The sequence below is a fragment of the Schistocerca serialis genome, chromosome 2 (genome assembly GCF_023864345.2).
Source record: "Schistocerca serialis cubense isolate TAMUIC-IGC-003099 chromosome 2, iqSchSeri2.2, whole genome shotgun sequence".
Lineage (NCBI taxonomy): Eukaryota > Metazoa > Arthropoda > Insecta > Orthoptera > Acrididae > Schistocerca > Schistocerca serialis.
The window spans coordinates 448,067,554-448,080,910 of NC_064639.1; the positions used below are offsets into that span (position 1 = coordinate 448,067,554).

General features: G+C 42.3%; 1 protein-coding gene across 1 annotated transcript in view; it reads left to right on the forward strand.

The window, feature by feature from the left end:
• Positions 1-13,357, forward strand: part of LOC126456068 (outer dynein arm-docking complex subunit 4-like) — a 136,685-nt gene that overhangs the window by 92,753 nt on the left and 30,575 nt on the right. The window contains exon 4 of the mRNA XM_050091823.1: positions 2,334-2,466. Coding sequence (XP_049947780.1) covers positions 2,334-2,466 — 133 coding nt within the window. The remainder of the gene's footprint in view (positions 1-2,333; positions 2,467-13,357) is intronic.

Consider the following 13,357-nt stretch of genomic DNA (forward strand, 5'->3'; position numbering starts at 1 on the left):
CAGGGCAGCCAGTAGAGAAGGTGGAGCGTGTGTTGGAATTAGTCTTCAGGAGTCCAAAGCAATGGACGACACTTGCGAGCTAGAGAACTGCAGATACTGCAGTCAAATGTCTGGATGATTCTACGCAAACGTCTATTTGTAAAAGTATGCCTGCTGCCATTGCTAAATGCGTTGACTATTTTGGACAATGAACTTCGTTTTAACTTTTGCCGGATTTGTGTTGGCTGATGAAGGAAGACGACCTTTCGCAAAAGCTGGTATTCAGTAACGAAGCCAAGTTTCAGTTGTCTGAGAAGTGAATTGTCATAATGTGCGTGTTTCACGAGTGTGGATATGCTGTGGTAAACGCACGTGCCAGAATTATAACAAGGCAGTGGAGAATTCATTCTGCAACAAGACGGTAATCCACCATAGCTTTGTTCAAACCTTCATGATTATCTCATAACTGAAGTTCTTCAGTATAGGATGGCCCTAAGTGATCCCAATGGTTACGTGACTTAACACCATGTGATTTCTATGATAGGGCTATGTCGAAGATAGTGTATTCCTGCTTCCACTCACACGTCATCAGGAAAAGTTACAAGGAATAATAATTAATACAATCGCTGGTATCTACCGTGACATGTTGGAATGTGTATGGCATGAGTTTGACTATCGTACTGACGTTGGCCAAATCACGTATGGTGTCAATGCTGTGTACCTGTAATGCGAGTTCAAAACTTGTAGAGTTGCTTTTTCCATTCATATGCGTCTATTTCCTGTGTGTCTTGTAGTTTCTGCACTGACGTGTTCTGGAACCCCAGAGGTACTTATGTACACTCCTGGCCATTAAAATTGCTACACCAAGAAGAAATGCAGATGCTAAACGGATATTCATTGGACAAGTATATTATACTAGAACTGACATGTGATTACATTTTCACGCATTTTGGGTGCATAGATCCTGAGAAATCAGTATCCAGAACAACCACCTCTGGCCGTAATAACGGCCTTGATACGCCTGGGCATTGAGTCAAACAGAGCTTGGATGGCGTGTACAGGTACAGCTGCCCGTGCAGCTTCAACACTATACCACAGTTCATCAAGAGTAGTGACTGGCGTATTGTGACGAGCCAGTTTCTCGGCCACCATTGACCAGACGTTTTCAATTGGTGAGAGATCTGGAGAATGTGGTGGCCAGGGCAGCAGTCGAATATTTTCTGTATGCATAAAGGCCCGTACAGGACCTGCAACATGCAGTCGTGCATTATCCTGCTGAAACGCAGGGTTTCGCAGCGATCGAATAAAGGGTAGAGCCACGGGTCGTAACACATCTGAAGTGTAACGTCCACTGTTCAAAGTGCCGTTAATGCGAACAAGAGGTGACCGAGACGTGTAACCAATGGCACCCCATACCGTCACGCCGGGCGATACGCCAATATGGCGATGACGAATACACGCTTGCAATGTGCGTTCACCGCGATGTCGCCAAACACGGATGCGACCATCATGATGCTGTAAACAAAACCTGGATTCATCCGAAAAAATGACGTTTTGCCATTCGTGCACCCAGGTTCGTCGTTCAGTACACAATCGCAGGCGCTCCTGTCTGTGACGCAGCGTCAATGGTAACCACAGCCACGGTCTCCGAGCTGATAGTCCATGCTGCTGCAAACGTCGTCGAACTGTTCGTGCAGATGGTTGTTGTTTTGCAAACGTCCCCATCTGTTGACTCACGGATCGAGACGTGGCCGCACGATCCGTTACAGCCATGCGGATAAGATGCCTGTCATCTCGACTGCTAGTGATGCGAGGCCGTTGGGATCCAGCACGGCGTTCCGTATTACCCTCCTGAACGCACCGATTCCATATTCTGTTAACAGTCATTGGATCTGAACCAACGCGAGCAGCAATGTCGCGATACGATAAACCGCAGTCGCGATAGGCTACAATCCGGCCTTTATCAAAGTCGGAAACGTGATGGTACGCATTTCTCCTCCTTACACGAGGCATCACAACAACGTTTCACCAGGCAACGCCGGTCAACTGCTGTTTGTGTATGAGAAATCGGTTGGAAACTTTCCTCAGGTCAGCACGTTATAGGTGTCGCCACCGGCGCCAACCTTGTGTGAATGCTCTGTAAAGCTAATCATTTGCATAACGCAGCATCTTCTTCCTGTCGGTTAAATTTCGCCTCTGTAGCACATCTTCGTGGCTTAGCAATTTTAATGGCCAGTAGTGTATAGCCCTGTACAAGCTGAGGGAACATTGTGCTCTTATTTTGTGTGTCACAAGAAATGCAGAGACGAGGAGTACGTGGCGGTGTGTGAGGCGTCGGTGTGTGGTGCCGGCAGGCGCTGGAGCTGAACCCGCGCGACAAGAACGCGCTGGTGTGCCGCAGCAAGTGCCACCTGCTGATGGGCGAGCCGCAGCTGGCGCTGCACGACGCAGAGGCCGCGCTGCGCATCGACAAGAACTTCGTCAAGGGTAACCGCACGACCTGTCTGCAGCCCGCTCTGCTGTGCCAGGGGCAGTCGATAAGTTGTAATTGTCACCTCGAAAAAATAAAATTACGTAATTCGTGGTTTTCTTTCTTTGCCGAAAGTTTCAGCAGCCCTCGTACACTCTGAAATCTCTGCGCCACAGTACCGGAGCGCACCATCAGAGCACCTATAAAAAGTGGAGCGTCGTGCGGTGATTTCATTGTCACATTTGAAGTAACATTGCAACAAACTAGTGCTGAGTTGGTGGAAGCGTATAGCAAAAATGCGCAGTAAACTCACACAGTCAGTAACGCAGACGCTTCCAGTGTGGTCAAACGAGTCTTTAGTGGTGTAGAATGAGGTGACAGGCCATCTCTCTGAGAAGAACCGGGAAATGCAAGAGAAGTGGAGGCCGAGATATCAAAGACCGCCGTAGAATACTCGGAGCGATAGTGGAACACTCGAAAAATCAGTCGTGCATCAGTTTCCGACGTTTTCCACATTTGCGACATGACAGACGTCCCGTTCGCTGGGTTCAGCGATTACTCAGGTCCGTTGAAAAAATCTGCTGAAAAGACGCAGCAGTGCAATTCTTGCAGCTCTGTCGGGCCTATCTAGATTACTTGTTTAGCTGCCTAATCATCGCTTACAGGTGCTGAGTGTATCACCATGACCCCGAGACAAAAAAAACAAACCGATCTGGCCGAGCGGTTCTAGGTACTTCAGACTGGAGCCGCGCTGCTGCTACGGTCGCAGGTTCGAATCCTGCCTCGGGCATGGATGTTATTGATGTCCTTGGGTTAGTTAGGTTTAAATAGTTCTAAGTCTATGGGACTGATGACCTCAGATGTTAAGTCCCATAGTGCTTAGAGCTATTTGAGCCATTTTTGTGCAAACCAACCAGTGGAAACAAGTCGACTCACATCCGCCGAACTTGACGAAGATCCAACCATCATCGAGAAAGGTGATGCTGAGACTGTCGTGGTGTGATGGTGACGGATATTACTCGTAAGAAATAAGCTATTAGAGAAACATGCCACCGAAGTTTTCTGCAGAGGTTAGGGGAGAGTGTCTAGACGAAGCGTCACAGAAAGCTGTCTAAAGGGATGTTTTGATCCATAATAACGTTCCTGACAGTCTGCAACAAGACACAGTCATATATGCTGCTTCTCTGGACAATCAAATTTTGCCTCACACCCCCTTCACTCCCCTGGCCTTGTATCCAGTGACTTCTTCCTCTTCTTTCGGATGAAGCAACCAGTGCATGGCAGGCATTTCCAGAATGACGAAAAGGTGAGTTTCGACGTGTAACATTCCCTCAACAGCCAAAATACAGGCTTCTGCAAGAAAAGTCTGCGTCAGGTTATCCATCCTTTCCAAAAAAACTGCACCGTTCAAAGGTGAATATGGAGAGAAGAATAACATCACATCAAATTACAAGGTCACAGTTTGAGTTTTTCGAGGCGACAATTAAAACTTTGCGACTGGCTCTCGTAATGACTTGTGCTGGCCATCAGAGTATCCCAGACGTCATCCTCCCATTCGTAGTGGCTACAGCTCCTTTTCCACTGCACATTCTTACCGTTGCCACAACCACTTTCCAATGCTGCGATTCCTTTGATTTTTTTTTATTTTGCACGTCTACTCCTGTAGCACCACGGTCATCGAACGAGTCCGTACATGAATGTAACATCAGAAACGATTAGACAAAATAAAATTACACGAATCCTACGCAGACGATAGGCTGCGAGTAGGTATTAGCATAACCAACAATTTCTCCAGGAACTCTTCGACAGAATAAGATTGAGAGTTTAGCCTTGAAAGAGCGAGGACAACCGCTAACATTTTTAAATTCTTATGGTGCTTACTGGAAATAGACGCAGCAAAATACTGCATGCTTTCCTGCACATGAGTCAAGGAGATCGATCCACAGGCAGATTGACTTTCTGCCTAGTATTAACTAAGTGAAAGCTGTTAATTCTCAGGAATTAGCTCATGTTGTTAATAACAAACTACACTACACTATATTGAGAGGCCAATATCAAAATGCCCAGGTTCCTGAACAAGGGTCGGCAGGACGCTCGCGAACTGACATCACATACTCCTCTAACTGCCCGTTTCTAAGCCAAAAATAGCCGTTGCAAATGGGAAGAGTTACCCCAAATTACAATGTCGCATGTTATGAGCGAATGAAAATAAGTAAAGTAGACTAATTTTCGTGTTGCACTGCTACTTATTGTATGTACTGTTCTGTTCTATATAAATAAAAATGTAAATATTAGTTTGTTCAAAATCGTATATCTCCGAAAGTTCTCCATCAATTGCTTTCAAATTTTGACAAAACTTTGCGTTCGAATGCCAGCTTGTTTTTGTATACCTAATTTTAATACGTGTAATATATAAATAAACTTTTAATTAATAAAGGGTAAAGGTTATTAACAAAAATTTTCAAAAGTTCTTGCCTAAGTTACTTCAAATTTTTACACAATACCCTAACGCACATTCACACCAACATAGGTTATATATCTTTAAGCTATATGATATATAAATGTACATGTAATGTGTAAAGGGGAAATACTGTTACCAAAAATGTCAACAGATACTCGACCGATTTAAATGTCAGCAGATACTCGACCGATTTACTTCAAATTTTTACCTGATACTGTAATAAACGTTTGGACACGTGTATAGTGAAAGTTTCTCAGCAGACAGGAAAGTTTTATTTGTGGTTTATCGGCTTACGATTAGAATATTACCGCAGAATCTGAATTTATAATAACAATAAAGAAGGCTCAATGTCAGAGAGAGCGGTGAAGAAGAGAGGAGTGCAGGGGTTAGAGGAAACGGATGTAGAAATGGGAAAGAAGGAGATGGACAGAGAGAGGGGACAGGTGGAGATGGAGAGATGGGGGAGGAGGGGATGGACAGAGAAATGGGGAGGAAATAATGGTCAGAGAGAAACTGCTGAAAGAGATGGAGAGTGAGGGGGGAGGAGAACATAGAGAAAGGGGGAAGGAGGTGATGGACAGAGAGAGCGGGAGGAAGGGGGGACAGAATGAGATGGAGAGCGGCTGGTCCCACCGGAGGTTCGAGTCCTCCCTCGGCCATGGGTGTGTGTGTTTGTCCTTAGGATAATTTAGATTAAGTAGTGTGTGAGCTTAGGGACTGATGACCTTAGCAGTTGAGTCCCATAGGCTTTCACGCACATTTGAACTTTTTTTGAGATGGAGAGAGGGAGGGGGAGGAGAAGATGAACGGAGAAAAAAGGAGGACGTGATGGACAGAGCTAGGTGAAAGAGGAAGGGGAGGACAAAGACGGGGAGAGGAGGACAAGGACAGAGAGAGGAGGGAGAAGGAGATGAGGACGTATATCCAATTCTCTTACATATTAGAAACATGTCCTTTCTCTTTTCTTACTTTTCCATCTAACCAGACTGGGCCACTGCAACGCGCGGCCGACTACAACTAGTTCCATATATAGAAGCATTCAATTTTTGAACAATACCCACAACACAGGCTTTCCATGTCATCTGCCATCTATCTGAACACCTAGAAATTTGAACTGTTCAGACTCTCTAATCACATGCCCATTGTCTGCTATCAAAATGACAGTTTTATTTGAATTGTGTGTTAGAAAATAAAAATGGAGCCTCACTGTGATTTAGAGTCAATTTACTTTTTGCAAGCCATGAACTTATGTCTTTAACTGCACTGTTTCATACATTGTCTATATTGCACTCTACATCCTTCATTATCAGCCTCACTGCTGTGGAGAGTGACTTTTTGCTGTCTGTTCTTGAAGTATGAGGGGTAATGTTCTCTTAGTAGAGTCCTGATCAAAGTCCGTTACCAAACACTGAGCGAGTAGTCGCAGTAGTCAGTAGGCTGGACGGACAACGGTCCAAATCGGCATCCGACCATCCAGATTTAGGTTTTCGGTGATTTCCCTGAATTCCTCCAGGCAAATGCTGAGATGTATCCTTTAGAAGGTCAAGGCCGGTTTTCTTCCCCATCATTAAAGAAACAGTTAGAGCTTGTGCTCTGTATCGAATGACCTCGTTTTCGACGGGACGTAAAACCTAATCTTCCTTCTTTCCTTCGACACCAAGAGAAGTGATCCATTTCCATAGATATTCATGGACTCTTCTGAAATAGCACAAGTTCCTCGTCGTAGAGTGTCCAGACTCTGAAATTGAGGAGAGCAGAGCAAATATAGATGGAATGAAATACGTTTCAAATTTTTCTTTACAAAGTAGATTCCGGAAGCATTGTCCTGCTTAACTCTCACACCTTTACAAAGATGAGTGATGTAGTTACATGTGCCACTGACATTCAGAAACAGGTAAACTCGCTAAAAATAATACGAAGCTCTAGGGCTCGATGGAATCCCTATCACATTCTACGAAGAATTTCTGCCACGGTTAGCCCATCTTTTAACCATAATATGACGTAGATTCTTCGAACAGAACATTGTGCCCAGTAGTTGGAAGAACGCACAGGTCACATCCATCTTCAAAAAGGCTAACAGAAGTAATCCACAAAACTACTGTCAAATGTCTTTGATATCCACCCCTTGTAGAATATTGAACTCAAAGATAATGAGGCATCTCGAACAGAACGACCGCCTACAATCAGCATGGACTCCGAAGACATTGGTCATACGAAACCCAATTCGTCTTTTTCTTACGTGGCGCCCTAAGAGCCATGGATCGAGACTGTATGGTGGATGCAGTACTCCTTGACTTCCGAAACGCAGTTGACTACAGCAGCATTTATTAATGGAAGTACAATCACATCGGGGATCAAACGAAAACTGTGACTAGATTTAAGATTTATCGGCAGGGAAGATGCAGCAAGTTATTTTGGAAAGTTATCAAAAGATGTAGAAGTAACTTCAGTAATCCTCGAGGAAACTGTGTTATTACCCGTGCTGTTCGTGTCCTGGAACTCGTAGTGTCGTGAAAAGGCGAGGATCAACACGAAAATTTCGCTGACGATTGGGTGTCTAAACGGTAATCTGTATTAAAAAGGCGCGCATGCATTTCCACGGACGTGTTCGAGACAGCAAGGAGTGTTACCTGCCGCTGTAACTCACAGAGGTAAAGCAGATTTGCCTGCTGACGAAACTCGAACGCACCGAGTGTAAGGTCTCGTTCCGTAGTCAGCCGTCGGAGAGTTCTGCATTGTTGGCGCGGGCTTTCGAAACTGTAGATGAGATCGTGGCCCGATGCAGAAACACGTTCTTGTCACCGTTCTCGTAACTATCTTTGGCACCAGAGATCCATCGAAAGTTCTTAATAATCAGGCAAGTGTGATTTGGCGCAATGCCACTAAATTTATATCGGAAGAAGCTAAAATCTCATTACAGTGCGTACTTTAAAAGATTTCAGGAACCACTAACTATTCCAGTCGCACAGTAAAGAGAATAAAAGAGAGGGAAAACACAGCTACAAGTACGTCCAGAAAGACGTAGAAGAAGGAGATGATAATTTTATAATTAGGTAATAATTTGGTAATCAGGCAAGTGAAACATCACTTTTATGTCACACGTGTTCTTCGTCTTATATTTCATTTTTTGTTTTAGAGGATTTCCTTCTGGAAATGTGTAATCAGACTTGTTCTACTTTGGCTGATTATTTTTTATGCAGGTATTTCTTTTTCTTTACTCTAATAAGAAATTGTTGACTTCGAATGTCTACATTTGTCAAAGTATAGTCGCATTTACATAACATGTTAACATCATCGTTTGTGGACTCGCTATGTGTAGCTTACAAGTTACGCTAGGTATGCATTTATGTGTGTAGCTTACATCTGTCGAATTGCGCTGCCCTTACTTCTCCGTGGCTGTTCACAGGGGAAGCCCCACAACACTTCTCTTCTCTCCCCCCCCCCCTCCACCGTACTACACGGATTTGGGACCAGCAGATTTATTTTATTTTCCCGTTTAAGGGATTCCTGAAAGACAGTCAGTCTGCGGGTATACCGATCATACAGAATGCTAGTAGGAGGAGGAGGGGTTAGTGTTTAACGTCCTTCGACAACGAGGCCGGAGCATAAGCTTGTGTTTGAGAAGAATGGGGAAGGAAATCGGCCATGCCCTTTGTCAAAGGAACCATCCCGGCATTTGCGTGAAGCGATTCAGAGAAATCACGCAAAACCTAAATCTCGATGGCGGGACGCGAGTTTGAACCGTCGCCCTCCCGAAGGTGAGTCCAGTGTACTAACCACCACAGAATGGTGAGGCATATCGTTCGATTTCAAAAGACATCTTCGCTGATGGTTAGATCAGCTATATAGTCTTCGCTAGTAGTCCATTTTGGCCAACAGAGATTACTTTGAAGGTGAGTGCATTTGTTTTGCTTGTATTCTTCATTTTTCTTATGTTAAGATATCATGCTGAGATGTTTTTCTTTTGCAACATGTACAAATGTAGCGCACGCATTGCAGTATCAACATAATTGTGGTGTTGCAAACCACTGCTGTAACCCAGTGGACGTGGCAGTATTCAGTAGTTGTGTATGAATGTGGGTCCAGGTGCCACGTAAAGTACAATGACCGCAATTCGTTATCTGTTACACAACAGAAAGATCATCTTGCTACGCACCATCCTTTGGTACTGATGGCTGAAATGTATTTACGTGTTGATCTTTTGAGGCATAGTAGTGTGGCAATCAATTATGGTCTTGGCTGACACAGACATGACGTTCCAACAACTACTGACAAGTATCGACCGTCCCTCCCTACCACTCCTAATATGCTGTCTCTGATATGCTACGCAATAATCTTAAACACTTTATCTGGCAGCGAAGAATGTCTGTTACTCGTTCTTTGCACCTGAAGCCTAAATTCACTTCCAAAAATGATAAGTTATTGTTGTCTACAACGTAAAAATCATTTATCTAGAAACTGAGGAAGAGTGATTAAAAACATAAGCAGTTTATTGTTAACATTTCGTGATTACTGCTTAGCTTTATTTGATTCTACTGCAGACTGGTTATCCCCGTTGAGTATCACAGTTTGTACACGTGTTGGTTCAAAATTTGGATAACTATCTATCCACAAACTTCTCCTATAGTAAAAAAATAATTACTTTCATCTATTTCTTCTGCTTCACAGGTGCACGTCAACAGGATATGAATTGCACACCTGCATGTCACTTAAAGTAACAAGCAACATTTTAAAAAAGCTGCATGCAGTCAAAGGTAATTAACGCTTTTGTAAAACCTAAATTCTAAAATGGAACGTATTTAAGATAAAATATAAAGTTTCGCTTGGAGTACAAGTTATATTAAAAGAAAATGCTTCAAAATACATAAAAATGTTTTCCTTTCGCCTAGATGCTCGCATTAATATCTGTACATTAACGTAGCTAACAAACTTCAGTAATTTCTTCGCAACTGTTTCCCAACTCCTATGTGAATCGAAAAGATTCATCCTATTTCTCAAGACTTTAAGTCTAGGTTCTAATTCAAATGAGCAAAAAACAGGCAAAGTTTGGATTTTTTTTTTTTACAGTGAAAAGACATACAAAGGATCTATTTGGGGATTATGCTTTATCATACTCTGAACTTTATTTTAGATTTTCAATACAAAAAAAAAGAAAATGGCGCCCTTAATTATAGTTTTATCAAGGATCTGTGAGTTTGAAGTATGCAGAGTTCGTGCAATGTAGCCGCTCAAGAGTTTTCTGAAATCAAAAATGGATAATATCATTCCATACTACATTAAATTTATGGGAGCTTATACCTAACCACGATGTAATAACCTTAAATTTAACGATATGGTATTAACATTAACTTTTGATTTTGGGTTTTTTCACTCTTTATGGCTTTACAAAAATAGTTAATATTAACAAATTTCGTATCGTATACGTGTAAGTTCCCAAGAAAAGTGCTTACTTTTCGTGGGTCAAAGGTACAAGTTAACAGATTGAACCGTTTTAATTTTATACTACACGCAGTATCATTTTTCGAGAAAAACCTGTTTAAAATTTAGTGAAAACTTTTATACGTATTATTAGTTCAATTTGCGCAAAAACTACATGTTATTACATATATTTGATCTCACTAAACACAAATCTGAAGTTAGATTTTCAAAATTCAAAAAACATAATCGAATATGTCGGACCAAAAATTATGTTTTGACCAATTTTGACCAAAATTTAACCAAAAAAGAAGAGTTTTCGTTACTTACGTTTAGTCTGAAATTCCAGGACCTTACATCAAACCTTCCTCTAACTCGAATTAATTCTGGAGAGTAATTCCCTAGTTCTTCTTGCCGAGAAAAGCCGATCTGGCGGAGCTGAATACGCTGCGTTCGGCAGCGTGCACACGTTGTTCGTCAGCTGTTTCGGTGAATATGTTTGCATGCGTACTGCAATATAAATAATTTTGTGAACGTGCGTCACGGCACGACAAATTTTCTACCCGAGCCGGGTGTCTCCGGTTGAGAGCGTGTCACGGCGGACGTGACACTGCTTCAAACAATGGGCTGTAGCAGCTTTCGCAACGCGCGGACTAAAAAATCTTTTCGTCCTAATAGTCTAAACACACATACCTTTCAAAAAATCGAATTTTCGACTGTTTTGAATGAGAACTTGACCTTAACTTGTACACGAATGAAGACAAAAACTGGAGGTTAACTTACGCACAGGACAACAAAATTTTATTTTCAAAAGATTTATCCCATTTTGCAAGGGTGTATCTTTCACATAGATGCACATATGACATCGGGGCACATTTTGCAATTACGTATAGGACCAAAGTTATCATTTATCACTCAAGGATAGTCAGTGTGCCCTTGACTCAAAGTACGACAAATGCGCACTGACTGCAGTCAGACTTATCCTGTACTTTGTAATATTTATGGCTAATCGGCCGTGACATAAAACCACATAGGCAACACAAACTGCTTCGAGATACGTCGTGATCACGCGATGGGTACGTGAGTGACAACGGGTGACGACAGAGAAGGTCCGTGGCAGATCACGTGAAAAATAGAGAAACAGGTTTTCTCGTCTCCCATCGGCTATCCCTTAAAAGGAAGGGTTGTCTTTTGTGGCCTCTGATCGGCTGTGGCCTCTGATCAGAAGTAGAGTTAGGACGATAAGGTCTCTCTGATATGTGTATTGTGAGACAGTGCTTTTGTATTTCGTGCATAATATTTACAATGTGATTGTGGTGAAGTGTAGTGGCTCACTTTGCACCATGGTAATAAATTGTTCTGGCAACCCTGAAAATTGCGATGTCATTCGGCAGCTTTAGAAAATCCTCAATCCTCATTACATTCATAACAGGTGTAATCGACAGACCTACAGCCTCGAGAGATCCTCTACAACAGGGACCAACGATGACAAAATACAACAAGAATAAACAAATCTTTTGCGACATGTCCCTGAAACGAACGCGACCAACCATAACTCCCACGTGAACTATTAGGCTGTAACGACAAGTCAACATCGTCACGTTTTCGAATGCAGTTTCGAGTGGAAATGCTGCAACTTTTGTATGTCTGGAGTTACTGCATTCTATGCTTTGCTATACGGCGATGCAGTTCCCCCAAAGTTGTTGGGAGGCACAAAGACGTGCTCATTCCAATGCCCACCTTCTCAAAAATGTAAAAATGATAACAAAAAAACACGTGCAGTAAGATCAGGCGAATTCACACAAACAACCAGTGTCTTGAAACTGCTGGTTCCATATCGAATGCTTGAACTGCAGGATGTGTATTGCTGGATTACTGATCAAAATCACGCCGCGCAATTTTGTCTCAATTGACCCTGTTGAAAAGGAGAAAGCAATGCACATTTTGTTGCTGTGTTATTGCCATCTCGACTCGACGCGCTTTGCATAAAGAACGAGGGAGTCCTCTAGCGGAGGCTGCGTGAACCGGAGACTTACAAGGGGCACTAAGGTAGGATTTTTATTCTAATGTGCAAGTTAAAATTAACGCTATATTTATAGCTACTGTACAGTAAATATTGCAACAGAATCGAGGGCTTTCGGTGCATGGTTGCTGTAAGTTATTTGTCTTTGTTTATTGTGTAGGGAACAATCAATTCATTTGTCACAACATTCTACTAATCATCGTACTTCTGTTTAACAGTTTATGCAAAAATGCAGACAGAGTTTAAAAAATGTTTCTTGAATTTATAGACCAGAGCAGCGCATCACATTAACTACATTTAGATCCGATAAACAACCAATACTGTTCATAATGCAACCACTTGTATACAAACATTAAATTCCACATTAACTAAACAGCGTGAAATTAATCATTAATCGAAGTTTAATTCGTGTTAACTCACTCAGATATTCCAAATTCAACTCTTCCCAAGATGTAAAAAATTATTACAAGTCAGAATGTTCGCTAACTAGGACAAACATGTTGGTTTAAAACTCTCCAAGTTGCGACAATTATTACAAGCTGGTAGTACTCGCTAATAAGCAGAAATTTGCATGTTCACTCGAACTTTTCCCAAAATCTTCTAAGTTTTCGCGACCAAAGTGCGAAGTTTCACAAGTCCCCAATCTCGTGGTGGTGGTGTGTGGTGTGTTGGGGATTATGGGCGCTCAACATCGAGATCATCAGCGCCCACATTAAAAGGAACGAATGTGGACAGACCTAAGAAAACTAAAGCACACACTCAAAGAAAGCAGGAAAAGAAGGAAAATGCTACATAAGAAAGTAAAACCTAAGGAAAGGGGAAACATAGCAACAAGAATGTCACAGGAAATTGTTATTGGCTGGCCACTTACATAAAATATGGGCGAGCTTGTCACACAGTGAGCAAATTAAAATCCTCTCCCTAAAATCTTTGTAAAAACATTTGACAGGGCACAGAACTTTAAAACTTTAACCACATTTGTCCGAGTGTTGCCTAAAAGAGATGGCAG